The 18,210-nt window shown below is 39.3% G+C and overlaps 1 protein-coding gene across 1 annotated transcript in view; it reads right to left on the bottom strand.

The window, feature by feature from the left end:
• The window catches only part of LOC121453687 (hippocampus abundant transcript-like protein 1), a 40,595-nt gene extending 23,153 nt beyond the window's left edge, over positions 1 to 17,442 (bottom strand). The window contains exons 1-2 of the mRNA XM_041660616.1: positions 16,990 to 17,442; positions 4,836 to 4,931 (exon numbers count right to left, since the gene is read on the bottom strand). Coding sequence (XP_041516550.1) covers positions 4,836 to 4,931; positions 16,990 to 17,103 — 210 coding nt within the window. The 5' untranslated portion in view covers positions 17,104 to 17,442. The remainder of the gene's footprint in view (positions 1 to 4,835; positions 4,932 to 16,989) is intronic.
• Between the last annotated feature and the right edge of the window lie 768 nt (positions 17,443 to 18,210).

The following is an 18,210-nucleotide window of genomic DNA, read 5'->3' as shown; positions in this document are numbered from 1 at the left end:
ATGATTCTAGAAATCAAGATGGTATACACGTGACTCTCTAGTTACAATGCTTACTATTTTTTTCCTTATAAAGAGTAAATTATCCAGCAATGTGACTATGTAATGTGACCAAAACATCTAGTAAACAGTTGTACCTCATTCCAGCCATTGTAACTCCTGGAAAGACACACTTATTAAAGAGACAAGACAGCTAGTCAAAAGATCAAGTGGCAGATAAGAGAAAAATGTATGTTAGTCAAATGAAGGAATGAATGGGCACATTATCTTGAAAGTCAGTTCAGAATAAAGGATGAGAGAATTGAATGCCACAAGAAAGTGGTCAAAGAACAGTCTGGATTTTTCAAACCACCACATGAAAAAGATAAATGAGTAGGGAATACTCTATTCTTAAGTGTCCACTGAGGTTTCAAAGTCAGCTTGAAAAATAATTTCTATAAATTATAAGAAATGAAATTCTTGTTTCTGTGACTATTTAGTTTATTCAATTAAGCAGTTGATTTAAATGTACCCTAGGGCATTAGTTTAATCAGATTAATCAAACTGAATCAAGATTAGGCCCTCAAAGAGCATGGAAATAAGGGATAGGTCATTTTAATGTGCTAATACTACTACTAGTACTACAAGGTAGGCTCAACCTGTATGAGGGCAATTTCATAAAACTGCTATGGCTACAAGACATCAGTGATGCAAACTTTAGTTATATTATCAAATAAATTAATTAAAACTGTAAGTTAAGCCATGACTACATAAGTAACATTTTTCGAAGACTGTGAACCAAGAAATAAAATGCTTTTCTCCACTCCATGAAATTATTCTCAGATAAAAAATGAGTTAAATGGACAAAATATTAATATGTATATGGTATTCTAAGTTTCCAAATCATGATTCCAACACTGCTTTTGTTTGGATTTTTTGTTTTTGCCTTATTAAAAATAAAAGTATTGTCTACTTGTTACATTAAGGTTAAAAATGAAAGCAAACATATGCTATCATCTTAATAGTTAAATCACTGTAGGTGATGGGTTCAAGATGCCAAGGAATAAATAGAATGATGACATACACAAACGTAAAAGAGGATACATGAGCACTGGCTGTGACTAAACAAACCCTAATTTTGAGCTGGGCAGCGATTGTGCACGCCTTTAATCCCAGCACTTGGGAGGCAGAAGCAGGTGGATCTCTGTGAGTATGAGGCCAGACTGGTCTACAGAGTGAGTTCTAGGAGAGCCAGGGATGTTATACAGAGAAAAAAAAGAAAAAGAGAAAACAAACAACAACAACAAAACTAATTTAGCTTCTTATCAAAGAACCCCAAATTAGCATCTAAAAAAATAAAGATAGAAGTGAACAACATATTTGCCAAACGGAACATTTGCCAAAAGCAAAATGTTTTTCTTAAAGAGGAATCAATCTCCTTAATCAAAAAATAGAATAGGGTTAGAATAGGGAAAACACACTGTGGGATGAACAGTAGGAATCAGGAAACAAGAGAACATATTAAGGCAATTTTATCGACAATGAAGAACACAAGAAAAATTAGCACAACTACTCAACTACATTTCTTAAATAACAATAAACTATATTAGCAACTCAGTACCTCTAACACTTAAACATTCATTCTAAGCAAATTTATTTAAGCAGCATAACTGCTCAAAAACTCAAGAGGCTACAGAGCGGCTTCTCAGCTGGCTTGTTCAGTGTCTGCCAGAACACACCACCCCCCCACACACACAAATTATCAGCTTTGAACATTAGAGGGAAGATACAGTGGAAATTAGAAAGACTAGATAAGATATATGAGGGAGGCAGTAGTACACAGCCAACTGGAGAGAGTAATGTAAGTGTGGTATATAGGCGCCTGCAGCTAAAAGAAGTCTGTCTACCTCTCCCCAAGTCCCTCATTCACATAGAGAAGCTACACAGGATTATGGAAAGTGTCCCATTAAACTTGGGTGTGATAGAGGGAAAAGGGTAAGAAGTAGGAGGTAAAAGGTAAACACAGGCAGCTGGAGAAAAAAATCCATAAATCCCTTCCCAGAGCCTTAGTCACAGAAAGCCCTGCACATGTACTAATTCCCAAAATACTAGAGAGAAGGTTATAATTTGCAGATGGGGGTTGTGAGGAATGAGCACATACTGGTGAATTCTGTCAGAAAGTAGACTTGTAATAGAAACTCTACTGATTTAACTTGTTTGAATTATAGAGACCAAAGTCATTTCCCCAGAGACAAACAGTATCTTCCAAAATGGGAAGAAATACTGAGAGGTCATAATACTGTTTTATTGTTTATTTTTATTAAATTAATTTCTTCCCTTATTTCAGTGTATCCACACATTTATACTTTGTGTTTTAACTTTTATCTTGCTAGGAAAAGATTTTACATCTGTTCTTCCTATACAATATTCTGTATACTACTTCTTATACCTCTAGCCCCATAAATTTTTCCACTCAGTCTTAGTCTGTCTTTCCCAGTAGCTATGGAAAAATGCCAAAAACAAACAAAAAGAAACATAAACTATGGTTTCATCAACCAATACCCAAGTGCAGCTGCCTCTCTAACTTTAAAGGAACACAAAAGAAGTACACAGATGTTTCTTCTACAAGTTAACACCAGGGCTGTTGTCAAGTCATTGTGTAAGTTATTGCAGTCAGTTTCTCCTGAAATAGCAATAGGAAACAAACACCCAAATGAAAAGACGACACCAGAAAGATTAATGTAAAAAAACAAAACAAACAAACAACAAGAGTGGAGAAAGGGGAGGGAGAGATAAATCTGAAAAACCTGAAGAATACTTCCTTCCCAACAGATCTGCAAATTACACAAAAAACCAACCCTCTACAGGCTCACAACTCATATTGGAAACAAAAGATAATAAGATAGCTAAAAATGCCATAAAAAAACCAAAACTTCTTCCTTTTCAAATGATCAGTGACCATACAGAAGACTCTAATAAGCAGATGAATAAAAGAAGAGAATCAATTCAGAATGATCTACCCGAGAATATTAATGTAATTCAGCAGGAAAGTTCAGATTCTGAAATGGAATTAAACACAAATTCTGAAAATGAGAAAAAAAAATCAATTGCTTAAGTAAAACAAAAACAAAACAAAGCAAAAGAGAATGGAAAGCATCATAAACAGACAAGACCAAGAAGAAAAACAAATTTAAGGGATGGAAAACAAGGCTGAGACAAGAATATATTTAGAGATATGCACAAATAAAAAAGTCAACAAGTATGATCAAAACTTTGAAGTTTGAGACATATTCAAGAGACCAAAGGTGAAAAATCAATGGGGATGAAGAGGAAACTATGTCCCAAACCTAGAGAAAGAAATGGAAGCCTAAATTGATAAGACATATCATAGTCAAGATGTTCAAAATACAAAAGAAATAAATAACATTAAAAATTAAGGGTTGTTGATGAGTGATGTAAGTTTTGTTTTTCTTTACAAACTCAGGAAAGAACAGAATGATGTGTTTCAAGCCTTGGATGTAACTATCAACCAAGATTTTTATACCCAACAAGGTATAAAGTCTTCTATAAGAATAACTGGCTAAAGGCCACCCTGCAAACCTCAGTATTTTCAAGATTTAACTGAGACATAAATTGCACATATGAAAAGGAGCTTTTTGGTATGGCAAATAATGACTGAGAAGAGACAACTACTAGTGATTTGTTGTTGCTCCTTTTTTAAATTTTTTTAAAGACAGTATTTCTCTGTGCAGCCCTGGGTATCCTAGAACTCATTCTGTAGACCAGGCTAGCCTCAAACTTAAGAGCCAACATATCTCTACCTCCCCAATGCTGGAAATAAAGGCATGTGCCATTGCACTTGTCTATTAGTGATTTTTAAAAACAAGTAAAGACAACTGAAACTTAATTTCAAAGACATTCAAAACTTTCCTAAGTGTTAAATAATTCTTAAAATATGTACCATCACCACCCCCATCTTTTTTTTTTGGTACATGTTTAAGTACACGCATACATCAAACATCTTAGTTCCTGTTAAGAATATATGGGACTGGAGAGATGGTTCAGCAGTTAAGAGCACTGGCTGCACGCCATAGAACACAGGTTTAATTCTGACTACTCACCTGGTAGCTCACAACCATCTGTAACACAACTTTCAGGGGATGTGATGTCTCTCACACCAGGTATATCTCCAAAAGCAAGCAAGCAAGCAAGCAAGCAAGCAAGCAAGAAGTATATAGATACTGTCCTAGTTAGAGTTTCTATTTCTGTGAAGAGACACCATGATCACAGCAACTCTTATTAAGGAAAATATTTAATTAGGGTGGCTCACTTACAGTTCAGAAGTTCAGTCCATTATCATCATGGTGGGACATGGTGGCATACAGGTAGATATAGTGTTAGAGAAGTAGCTAAGAGTCCTATATCTTGTAGGCAACAGGAAGTGGTCTAAGACACTGGGAGGTACCTTGAGCATGTATGAGACCTCAAAGTCTGCCTCCACAATGATATACTTCTTCTAACGAGACCACATCTTTTCCAACAAGGCCACAGTTCCTAATAATGCCACTCCCTTTGGGGGCCATTTTCTTTTCAATCACCAGAGATATACATGCAGGCAAAAGTGTCATGTACATAAAATTTTAAAAAAGAAATTGCTACAGAGAAGTTATTAAAACCTGGCACATGATCATTTTTACATTCATCATTAAAAAGTACATTAAGAAGTACTTACCAATCTTCTATTTATTGGGTCCTTAATTCAAAGGCCACTAACATCTGAATAAAGACAATTTTAAAAATGCCTCATATTTCGTATACAACATGTCTAAAGATGAAAGACACGGTCCAGTGATACTTACAGTCAACATTGGAGTTGTCAACAGGCCCCATGCAAAGAATTCAAAGAAGATGACAAGAGCAGCATGGTAAACACTTGGCTGGCCAAAGCCTTGTAACTGAAAGCAGGGAAAAAAATTCTGTTAAAAACAATAGTAAACAGACTTAAGATATTATCATGAAATGGCATGGGGAAATATACAAATTTTGGACTACCTATATCATTCAAGATAAAATCATACTTTAGGAAGTAGGGATACAGCTATGTATTAATTATTTTTAATCACTGTAATAAAAACCACCACCAAAAGCAACTTATGAAAGAATTTACTTTGGCTTATAGTTGCAGAAAGAGAGTCTATAATGGCAGAAGGGTAAGGCAGCTGGGGCAGATGGCTGACAGACTGCAGAGAGACTACCTAGACACTTTGCATTCAAAACTATTCCACGCTCTGGCAGTCCCACAGGTTGGTTCATAGCCATTATCATAATGTAAAACATACTTCGTTCAATTGCAAAAGTCTGGTGCTCTTTAAAAGTTTCAACACCATGTAAAAGTCTAAAGTCAAAGCCAAGTATAGAGAATACAACTGTAATCCCACCTCTGAGAGGGCAGAGGCAGATAGATCTCTGTCTGACAGGAAAGTTCTAAGACAGCCAGGGCAACACAGAGTTGAAAAAAAAAAAAACAACAAGAATAAAAAAATTTAAGGTCCCTTTTAATACCCAAGACAATTTCTTAACTATGACCTCTGCAAAAACAAAAGGCAAATTACATACTTCTAACATACAATGGCACAGAATACACAATTCCTCCCAAAAGAGAGAAAAAAGCGAGATCCAAATCTAGCAGAGCAAATACCACATCCTGTAGCTCCATATCCTTTATCTCATGCTTTAGTTTCAAGGAGTTTAGATGGCTCAGTCCCTCCAACCTTTCTACCTGCAATCTTTTATCTACGGCTGGCTCAACTCCAGCTACGTGACTCCTCTTGGCAGATGTCTTAAGGCTCTAGCATCTCCAACATCTCAGTCTCCACTGCAGCCCAGGTCTCCTATACAGTTTTACTCAGTGGCCTCTTAAGGACTTCTTGCAGCAACTGCAACACTGCCGCACACTGCCTGGCCTCAGTAGCTCTCTGATCATGGGGGAAGAACCCAGGACAACCTCACTCTGGTATCTTTCATACCTCCAAAGACAGCACAGTGTGGCTTACACTGCTAAATTCCTGCTAATTCTACAGACAGTTTGGAATGAATCCTTTTCTCTTTTGACTACATTAGCTGCAGGTTTTATGAATAGAAACAATCGCTTTCTGGGAGCAAAAACAAAAACAAACGAACAAACAAGCAAAAACAACAATAAAAAAAACTCCTTAGGGCAGCAGCAGTTCTCAACCCAGTATGTCACGAATGACCTTTATACAGGAGTTGCCTAAGACCATCAGAAAACACAGATACTTACATTATGATTCAGAACAGTAGCAAAATTAGTTATGAAGCAATAAAAGTAATTTTATGGGTATCCAAGAGATGCCCTATCACATGACATGAGCATTTGTTCAACTATGTTCATAGCAGTATTATTTGTAATAGCCAGAACCTGGAAACAACCTAGATGCCCTTCAATGGAAGAATGGATGAAGAAAGTGTGGAATATCTACACATTAGAGTACTATGCTGCGTTAAAAAACAATGACTTCTCAAATTTTGCATGCAAATGGATGGAAATAGAAAACACTATCCTGAGTGAGGTATCCCAGACCCAAAAAGATGAACATGGGATGTACTCACTCATAATTGGTTTCTAGCCATAAACAAGGGTCACGGAGTCTACACTTGGTGATCCCAAAGAAGCTAAGTAAGAAGGTGAACCAAAGGAAAAGCATATAGTTGTCCTCTTGGCTATGGGAAGTAGACAAAATTGCCGGGGAGAAAATTGAGATCTTGGGGGTGGGGTGGGATGGGGGTAAGGGGAGATGGGGAGAGAGGGGGGGGAGAGGGGGAGAATTGGGGGAGCTTGGGGAAGGGGGAGGATTGGGATGAAGGAAGGTTGGATGGGGGAGCAGGGAAGCACGGTTCTTAGTTAAGGGAGCCACCTTAGGGTTGGCAAGAGACTTGAACCTAGAGTGGCTCCCAGATGCCCAAGCCGAGGTCCCCAGTTAGTTCCTTGGGCAGCTGAGGATGGGGAACCTGAAATGACCCTATCCTAGAGCAATACTGACGAATATCTTGCATATCATCATAGAACCTTCATCTGGTGATGGATGGAGACAGAGACAGAGACCCACACTGGAGCACTGGACTGAGCTCCCAAGGTCCCAATGAGGAGCAGAAGGAGGGAGAACATGAGCAAAGAAGTCGGGACCACGAGGGGAGCACCCACCCACTGAGACAGTGGAGCTGATCTATTGGGAGCTCACCAAGGCCAGCTGGACTGTGACTGAAAAAGCATGGGATAAACCTGGACTCTCTGAGCATGGCGAACAATGAGGGCTGATGAGAACCCAAGGACAATGGCACGGGGTTTTGAACCTACGTAATGTGCTGGCTTTGTGGGAGCCTAGCCAGTTTGGATGTTCACCTTCCTAGAAATGCACGGAGGGGGGAGGACCTGGGACTTACCACAGGGCAGGGAAATCTGACTGCTCTTTGGGCTGGAGAGGGAGGGGGAGAGGAGTGGAGGGAGGGGGAGAAGGATGGGAGGAGGGGGAGGGAAATGGGAGGCTGGGAGGAGGAGGAAATGTTTTTTTTTTCTTTTCTCAATAAAAAAAAAGTTAAAAAAAAGTAATTTTATGGTTGGGAACTGTGGCAGCATTAGGAAGGTTTGAGAACCACTGCCCTATGTTTTTTTTTTTTCCTTTCAAGAATTGGAAGCTTAGCTGAGAAAATACTGCAGATATTGGGGGCGGGGGTGGGTGGGGTTGCTCACAGGGCACCCTTCCCATAGATCTGAACACAGCAGGAGGCCTTTCCTTAAGGATACTAATTTTTCACTTTTACTCTTTGAGCACATTAGGCTTCCTAGTGCTTCCTTTTCAACTTCTTATCCCTGGTCTCTCTTTACACTGTTGTTTTCTAAAGGGTTTCTGGTAAATTTATGACTTGTTTCTCTTTATCATCTAACTCTGTGGAATGGAAATACCCTCAAAAAGTAAAGTATTCTCTCTGTTATGTTCTCTGATCCAGCCCAAGCAGCTACTCTGTAAAGGTCAGTATTGTATAAACTGGAGCCATGACTAGTTCATGATATAGTTTAGGGGAAGGGTTTTTAATTATAGATGAGAGAGAATAGCCAGAGGCATCTGAAGAATCCAGAGCAGAAATAGAAGGAGACTGAACAAGGCTAAAAGACTGAACCTAGCCATGAAAGAAGCAGAAACAGAGCAGGAGGGAAAGGGGAAGAGGCAGACACAGAGAGAAGGTTATAGAGAGAGATCCAAAAGAAGACAAAGAGTGAGAGACCAAACCTGAGAGAGGACATAGCTAAAATCACCAGGGTTATAAGGAAAAATGAGTAGTTGAGGTAGGGAAGCTCCAGAGCTGAAAGGAGTTTAGGGCTAGGGAGATGAGAAGAACTAGGAAGCTAGCATGAACTTTGAAATGCTCATCAGGTACTTGTAATACAGAGAGGACCTGGGGGCCAATGTGGTGGTTTGAATAAGGATGGCCCCCATAGACTTATATATTTAAATACTTATTCATCAGGGTGAGGCTACTGGAGAAGGATTAGGAGGTGTGGCCTTGTTGGACTACGTATGAACTTGTTAGAGGAAGTGTATCCCTGGTGATGGGCTTTGATGTTTCAAAAGCCCAAGCCATGTCCAGTGGCTCTCCCTGCTGACTGCTGATCCAGACGTAGAACTCAAGGCTACTTCTCCAGTACCATTTATGCCTGAATGCTGCCATGTTCCCTGCCATGATAATGAACTAACATTCTGAAATAAAGGTTAGTCCAACTAAATGCTTTCTTTCATAAGAGTTGTTGTGGTCACAGTTTCTCTTCACAGCAGTACAACACTAAGATGGCCAGCATGTGCTCTGGTCTGCTAACAGGCACTAAAGATAGCCATTTGCCCCTTCTGCCAATGATAAGGGAAATGGGGGAACCGAACCAGCTGCACAAGTTTCTGAGGAATGGTATCTTTTGCTAACCACCAGAATTTGGGGAAATGGAGTTTCCTTTGGATATGACAACTATTCAACAAATATTAGTGTTATGAATGGGAATGTAGAGCATGTACCCTAGTTCTGAAACAACCATCTTGGTATTCAAATTTAACCATACCTTGGGCAATGAAGTTCAATCCTAGTTGGAGATAATTCTTAGTAAAACTATCTGTATATGCACACATTGACTGTAATTTTAGTACTACTTGGTCTTTGGATAATATGAGTATTCAGATAAGAATCTGTACAGGAATAAAAAAAATTCTTTTCCTCTAAAAAACAATAAGCACCAAAGTATCCTGAGGCCTTTGGTTTGTACCTCTGTGTCCGAGAGTGGAACAACTGGCTTTTTCTATGGAATGGATAGATAAATCAGCTTTAGAAGCAGCATTTAATAAGGGACCTGTGAAGTTATAGTGTATATTAATGTCAGCCACTTAGCTGGATGATCATCATACAACTGATAAATAAAAAATTCTAAATATGTAGTTATTTTAACTCCAGATTTACAGAAAGACACTGTCATAGCAACTCAGTTACAAATTTGCCTAAAGTCGTGTGAATAACTTGACACTTCCTATAACCCTTAAGCCTGTTGCACTACTGGTTTTGGATGGAGACCAGGTCAAGATATTAACTAACGGGGCTGGAGAAAAGGATGAGTGGTTAAGAGCACTTGTTGCTCTTCCAGAAGACCCAGGTTCAATTCCCAGTACCCTTATATCTGTCTCTAACTCCAGTTCCAGAATATCTGACTCCTTCACACAGACATACTAGGAGGTAAAATACCAATGTACATAGGATGTTCACTAACAACTAACTGTCCAGTGCCACAGAGCTCACTGAACTTCTGAGAGACCTGTGTTACTGTTTGAAAATGTTTGGCTTAAAAATCCTTGAAAGGATCCTGAACAAGAAGATGAGGGGTGTGTGTTGGGGTGCTACTATCCTTCCCAGCTCTCATATACAGCTTCAGTGGAATATTTTCCTCTCAACCTGGGATTCTACTTAATGAAAACTGTTAGAATACAGGTATGTTGATGCAATGCTGACTGAATATAAAAACAGACACACTGTAGCGTTGAATACCTATAATCTAAGCAACTGGGAAGCTAAGACAGTAGGATTGTTGAGTATGAGGCCAGCCTAGGCTACACAACTGTGTCTCAAACAACAAAAACAAAATCCCAAACTTGCAGATACATAATAAAGTCTATATCCATCATGCTCTTTTTAATACTTTGAAAAATAAAAAAACCTACCCTATTCTTTACTACCATTGTATATTAAAATATTAATTAGAAATTATTTAAATTAACAAACATTTCCCCTAAAAGCATGTATTTTTCTTTTTTTTAGCATTTTTTGTTTTGCATTCTTAAAATAATATCTGTTAATTTTGAGAATTTTATTCATGCTTACATTGTATTTTGATCATATTCACTCCCTCTTTCCAGATCCACCCCAAACTCCTATACCCTTTCCAACTCTGTTCATCATCAGAGAAAGTCAGTGCAGGAACTCAATCAGGTCAAGAACTTGGAGGCAGGAGACAATGCAAAGGCCATGGAGGGGTGCTGCTTACTGGCTTGCCCCTCATCGCTTGCTTAGCCTGCTTTCTTACAGAACCTAGAACCACTAGCTGAGGGATGGCACCACTCGCAAGGCACTGGGCCGTCCCCAGTCAATCCCTAATTAAGAATGTTCTACAAGCTTTCCCACAGCCTAATCTTATGGAGGCATTTTGTAATTTGAGGTTCCCTCCTCTCTAATGACTCTAGCGTGTGTCAAATTGACATAAAACTAGCCAATACAACTGACCCCTTATCAACCTGACACAGAAATACAGCACTTTTCAATTAGAACTGTTCCTTTCCTATTAATCCCCAAGGTGACATATTAATATCACAATATAAATCAAATAACTAAATTCTGTTGTAATTTAGCAGAGTCACTGTAGCTGGCTAGATATTAGAATATACAACTATTTTTTTAAGAAATAACTTGACCTTGAAGAATCTTTGTGGAAAACAGTGATTGTGACCTTGATTTTGGTCACAAGATGCCCCACCCAGATACACCCCAGGCTCTTGTATTATTGTGTATTGCAAATGATATATAATAAAGGACTAGAGTCATGAGGGCAAGTGATGCTTTCCTTCAGTAAGACATGCAAATTAGATTAGGGACATTGTTATGAGAAAATATTTTGTGTAACTTTCAATAAATACATCTTTGTGTAGCTGTTCGGGGCTCAGGCCATCAGAGAAGACGGACCTTCCTGTTGTCACTTAGGCCTTAAAATTATATCTTGGAGTGCCTTCTCAGCAAAAGAAGAGAGGGGAGGAGTGAGAAAACTGAGGGCTTTGAGTATGCACAATATTTCCTTTAAAATTTAGGTGGCACTGGTCCTAGGCCTGATTCTGGTGATACAGGATGGTTATTCCCTTAAGGTGGTAGGGTTGCATCATTCTTAAGGAAATATCCCCTAGCCACTATTAATGTGAAAGAGAATTACCCAGTTCAGGGTTCTCCAAATACAGTTATTCCATTAAAAAAAAAAAAGGTGGGATAATCTGGGAAAGATGTTATTGAGTGTCTAAGAGTTCTCAGCAGAACTGGGAAGCACCTGCAAGATGTGATACCAACAGTTTCAAAGAATATTTAGTGATAACGTAAAACTAGAACACAGAGAAAAGAATGAAGGTTTATAGAAGGAATGAGAGTATTCCATTTGTACCTCCTTATTTTCATGCAGGTGTTGCTAAAAAGTCCTGTGTTTTTCAAGATCCCAGCCAATGCCATAAGTATTATTAGTACAAATTCTCCAAGTCTACAGAAGGGCAACCTAAGAAGAGGACATTTCAAGAATCTGACTTACTTTCCACCTATATTAAGCTTGAGTATAAGCAATGTTTCACTCAAAGCAGAAATTCATGTTAACACACCATCTGGTTGGAGGTGGAATGGGTAAATCAATTACCATAACATGCTGTTTCTTTACAAACTTGACAGAAGCTAGGGTCATCTGGGAAGAGGGAATCTCAGTAGAGAAAATGTCTCCAAAATTACAGAGCATTTTCTGATTAATGACTGACATAACAGGCCACACTACTGTATGGATGGGGCCACATAAAAATTCAAGCTTAGAAGGCATTCCAGTAGGCAGTATTCCTCAAAGTCAGCACCTCAGTTTTTGAGAACAGATTTATGACCTGCTGAAGTTTCTGCCTTCCCAAATGATGGGATGTGATTGAAATGTACAAATCTTGTGGTGATTTGAATGAGAATGACCCCATAGGGTCATATATTTGAAAACTGGGTCCCCAGTTGGTGGAACTGTTTGGGAAGGGATTAGGAGGTAATGCCCTTGTTAGAGAAGATATGTCACTGGGGGAAGTTTTTGATATTTCAAAATTCCATGCCACTTCCAGCGGTGCTCTCTCAGCCTCCTGCTTTTGGATTGAGATGTAGGCTTTTCAGCAGTTCCTGTCATCATGCCTTCATTCTACTTATTGGCCATCAGACAAATTAAAACATTTTATTTTATAAGTTGCCTTGGTCATGGTGCTCTGGTACTGCAATAGAAAACTAAGACACTTCCCAAGTTGTTTTTATTGTCGTTGTTGTGGTAGTATTTATCACAACAGCAGAAACCCTAACTGGAACACATAGCCGAGTCACTCATCGTGGAAGTTTCTCCCAGACCTGTTCTGCCCCTGTCAGAATACCTTGTAGGAATACTGGAAACTAGACAACAATGGAACAGTGAGAGGCAAGACTATACTTTAACCAGGACTGCTTGTTTGTAGATAGTGTTTGTCTTCTATTTAAACTGAAATCTCATATCAGGAAATGAAAAAAGTAAAAGAGTCTGTCACAAGACCTTTTTGTCTGCTCTTCCTTCTAATGTAGCCACAATGATTTAAGTATTCTTTTGCTATTCTGAAACAGGGCCTCATATAAGTACAGATAGGCCTTAAGCTGACCAAAAATGAGTTTGAAACCTTGTTCCTCTAGTTTTAACATCTGGAGTGGCCGATATTACATTATAGACCTGAATGTTTCCATTACCCTATTTCAACATTGAACCCATGTCTTCTGGTATGCCAGGTTGGCACTTTATAAACTGAGTCACATCCACAACACACCAACCCAGCCACAGCAAATGAATCTCCTTTCTCTATTCTGCATTAATATTTGTATCTTTAATTGACCTATTGACATACGGTCATTCTTATTTTTTATGCTATATATTTCATGTATAACAATTCAACTAATGCATATGGCCTCTGCAAAGCATACATTTCAAGCAGATTAGGTTTGGAAAACTGCTGACATTCCTTGGCTTTGTCCAAAATTGCAACATTTTGTTGGCAGTCACCAAAGTTTTGAACTTCAGGTTTCCAAATAAAAAGAAGGAAGAAAGGACATTTTGGAGGTCAGAAAAAAATCCCAGAACTGTGATATAGTACTGATATTGTACTTCTAACGTTAAAAAATGTATAAGTATATTCTAACAGAAAATAGGTACTCCACAGTTTAAAAAAAACTACCATAAGAATCACAGAAACATAAGAAGGAAAAGAAATTTTACTGGCTGTCTGTCCAGATTAATTATATTTTCTACAAACATATTCTCAGCATTTAATTAGGTTAGATGTACTTATTAAGTTGGATAGACTATGCATTTATTAAATACTTGCAATCATTCTTCACAACTTTTCAAACCAACCGTTCCTCACCAATCAAAAACTTAAGCAATTAAGAATTACTTTTGGCAATACTCCCCTCTCTACCAACTTTCATTAACAGTAAAAGTAGTCACCTGCAAGTAACTAATTCAACACCTATTTGCTGAGGTCTACTAGCATTAGCAAGATGCAGGGGGACAGTGGTGCACAAAGGAAGAAACGATTCCAGCTCTCACTTCCTGGAATGTAAAGTTACACAAGTAAACATATTCACTGAAGTACAAGAAATATAGACTAGGGGTAGTATTAGGAAGGGCACTGAACAAAATCCAAGCAAAAATTACCCTATAACAATAGTAGTAACAGACAGACCTGGCCCTAACTAAATCACGTAATATACACAATTATTTTATCCTTTTGAGATGGAAGCAATTGCCTAAATTTTGCAGATGGGAAAACCCAAATGCAAACGTGAGTGTTAAGAACATAAACTCAGGTCTGCATGCTTGGGCAGCAAATACTCTTACCTACTAAGCCATCTTAAGAGACAACAATTGTGCCCAGAATATTACTGATTTCTGAATCTCCTTATCAGTGCTCTTTACTGAAATCCAAGTATTGATTTCTTAGAGATCATTCTATGAATATCTTGAAATATTACACTTAACAGTATATTTCCTTTGCAATAAATCATTAATTGTCATCAGATGCCCATGAATAAATGACTGTAAAATGGGCTGGAGAGATGGCTCAAGCTGTTCAGAGCAATTGATGATCTTCCAGAAGATCCCAGTCTGGTCCCCATATTCACAATGGTGCACAACCATCCATATCTACAGTTCCCAGGAACCCAATGCCTTTTTCTACCTCTGCAGGCACCAGGCATGCATTTGGTACCTACCTACCTACCTACCTACCTACCTACATACATGCAGCAAAACACTCATAGATATAAAATAATTAAAAAGATTAAATGACTACAAAACAACTTCTACTTGGTGATAAAAATTATAAAATAGAAAAATCTATATTCAATAATTAAAATAGTTTTGACAAAACACCTCAAATTGTGTGTGAATTCATAGGAAGGAAGGACAGAAAGAATAATAAGATGTGAGCTTAATTGACAGGCACAATTCTCTTTTAGACAAAGGATCTCATGGAAGACAATGCCTGATTCCATGAATGCTTAAGTCACAGTACTGGAAAGCAATACTGGAAAGAAACTACAAAACTAAAAATGCATAATTTGGGGTACTGGCATATGACATATACAGCTACAGCTAAAAGTTCATTGTTTTTACATCCTTCCTTAGGCCCTGCACATGCTAGTCATCTCATTAATTATAGGAAAACAAACAAATGAACAAACAAAAAACCAAGAAAAACGGTATTCTCATTGATCAATAATGACTGTACCCAGAAATGAGGAACGATTGGGAGAAATTTACCTTTGCCAAAAATAGGATAAGCATTAGGATTCAAAGAAAGGTTAAGGAATAAATACAGTCTAGGTTTCTTTGAGTAAATATCCCATAAAAGCTCCTGGCTAGCACGCATGTACACACACATAAACATACAAATACATCATAAACTTAAAAAACATTTACACATGTAAGAAATACTAAGATTACCCTGGAATATTTATTCAGGCTTTACCAGGTACTAGGTTGCAGCATCTCTTACAACCTATGAGGAACACACTATTAGGAGAGGTTATGTAACTCACCCAAAGTGACATAGGTAATAAGAACAGAAACTAGAATTCCAAGCATGGTCACCTAATTACTATACTAAGATGCCTCCACTCAGCAGTTTACTTCTTATTCTCTACGCCAAAGGGATACAGATTGCTAATAACATGAGTGTCAAGCAGTAAGAGCAAGAAATACTAGGGAACTGAACCCTAGAGATATAAAAGCAAGAACAAGAAGCTAAAATTTGCATAGCCGCAATGTTGTAAATATGGGAAGAGATGAAGGAAGATACTTCTTAGGCTACTGAATTGGCCACTAGTTAGTAATTACTGTTCATCCACTGGTGGAAGACAGAAAGGGAAACTGGTGATTTAGTTTCATTTAAAGGGTAGGAAGAAGTATTACCTACGTAATGAGAAATACCAATTTTGTAAAACTCACCCCACCAGGTAAGCTTTCTACATTAGAAAAGCCTGAGCTTTGAAAAGAAAGAAATGATCCCTCCATGCTTCTTCAATACATGATGATTTTACAAATTAGGCACTGAGTGGCAACACTCTGTAGAATTAGGACTAGAAACCAGCTCTGGTCTAGGTCTAAAACATTAAAGATATGAATCACAAGATTGCAGACAGAATAAAATTATAAAACCTGTACCTTGAAGACTTGTAAGTCATTAGTAAATACTACACAGTTGTGTTTTTCCTCAGTATTTTTGCATGTATGAATTTTGGCCTAAAATTTCATTTCACATACTGCTCCTAATTCTCCATCTTCCAAACTCTACCAAAAGAGAATTCATATAATCAAATATGCACTTGTAACCACTTAGTATTCTTTAACAAAAAATAGACATGCAAGCTTAAAAACTTAAAGAACTGACAATATTGACTGCATGTATCTTCCTTAAAAACCCCATTTTTCATTGAACAAACTTTACACGATAACAAGAGTTTGTACTCAACTCGCTGCAACACTTTTTTATGTTTTAGGTCCTAAGTAGATCTTTCCCCAAAAATCCCTTTTTATATTTAGGACTGACTGAAAAAAATGACATTTCTTTGCCCAGTTTCCCACCAGAGAAAACCAAGGTGGCACTGATTAAGGCCCGTACTGTGAATGCAGGCCAATGAAAATAAGCTTTCCTATGCTGTTGTCAAAGTCATCTCAAGAATCGCTAGAGATTAGGCTGAATTTACTCCTTGGGTTGCAGAGACCATCAGCTTCCTCTCAGCGGACCACACTCTGTTCTGCAGTCCAAAGGAGGAGGAAGGATCAGAAAGGTGCCTCCCACTTCTACCTCCAGCATCCCTGTAGGCTATTAGGAAGACTGGACCAAATAATGGTTTTAAAAACTCCCTATCCATGTGTCTAGGTTGCTTTGTACAAAATCTGCATCCAGAAGACTGTCAAGTGACACAGAATGGAGAACTCTGAGATACCAAAATTACTTATATTTACTGTCCCATGTCTAGTGGTTCTTGAATCAATAACAAAATATCCCAGAGCTTCGTCTGGGGAGGAGTTACCTAGGAAAGGCAGCTTTTCAGTGAACCTGGCTCTCCTAGAAAAGGCCAAAGTTCCAGAGCCCCGGCCCGAGCCCAGTCAAAACTTACCCAGCTGCCACTCGCGGCCTGAGCGCTCCCGCGCTTCTCAGGCATGGCTGCCGCCTTGGGTGAGGCCGTCGCCTTCCACCCCGGTTCCTCCGGCGACTCCCCGTCCGTGCTCATGCCGCCGTCATGCCCGGACAGGTTCGGGTCGCTCCAAAACACCGGCAGCGCCGCAACTGCGGCGGCGGAGCCCGCGCCTTCATGGGCTCCGCAGTCCGCGGCGGCCTGCCACTCAGGCGGCGGCGCCAGTGACGACGCCGGCTGCTGAGGCGACACCGAGGCTGGAGCCGTGCAGGAAGCGAACAGGACCCTGAACTATACGATCGTGGTCCGTGAACACAGGACACCGACACTGGCAGTGAGCGCCAGAACGGTCTGGGGCGACAAAAGCACTAAGCAAAAGCGGCTCCCGCCTGCAACACCCACCCCTCTCAACTAGCTCAACCAAGCTCCGCCCCGGTATGCGTGGCGCACCAATACTGCGTCATCTCTTGGGGACTTGGGAGCCTACCGCTTTTTACAGAGACCGAGAGGACCCAAGGCTCCCTGGTTAGGCTAGACTGGCCAGGGAGCCCCAGGGATCGCCTGTTTCCTCCTATTTAGGGCTAGGATTCCAAGAGTACGCGACACACTTTTATGTGGGTTTTAGGAATCCGACTTGGGTCCTCAGGCACCTTAGGAACTGAGTCGCCCCCCCTTCCCCTAGTAAATGATAATTGGTAATAGTTATAAAAATGGACAACCTGAGCCGGGCGATGGTGGCGCACGCCTTTAATCCCAGCACTCGGGAGGCAGAGGCAGGCTGATCTCTGTGAGTTCGAGACCAGCCTGGTTTACAAGAGCTAGTTCCAGGACAGGCTCCAAAGCCACAGAGAAACCCTGTCTCGAAAAAAACAAAAACAAACAAACAAAAAGAACAACCTGATACACAAGCCCTGGATCTGGAATCCTAAAATGGAATCATATATATATATATATATATATATATCTTCCCCATTTATATATATATATATATATATTTATATAAAATGGTATCCCAGAAACCTCCAATCTTGCACTGATTAACAGAAAATTCCACAGGTATATTGTTCAGTGATAGAGCATTTGCTGGGTATTCGCTAAACTCTAGGTTTAACCTCCAGTGAAACACGCGCACACACACACACACTCACGCAAGCACGCACGCACACACGCCAAAACAATCAAAAACCTAGGGATTTCCTCATA

The sequence above is a fragment of the Microtus oregoni genome, unplaced genomic scaffold (assembly GCF_018167655.1).
Source record: "Microtus oregoni isolate MIOR12 unplaced genomic scaffold, Mior012 000011F_ref0000422, whole genome shotgun sequence".
Classification (NCBI taxonomy): Eukaryota; Metazoa; Chordata; class Mammalia; order Rodentia; family Cricetidae; genus Microtus; species Microtus oregoni.
This window is presented reverse-complemented; position numbering and strand designations above follow the sequence as displayed.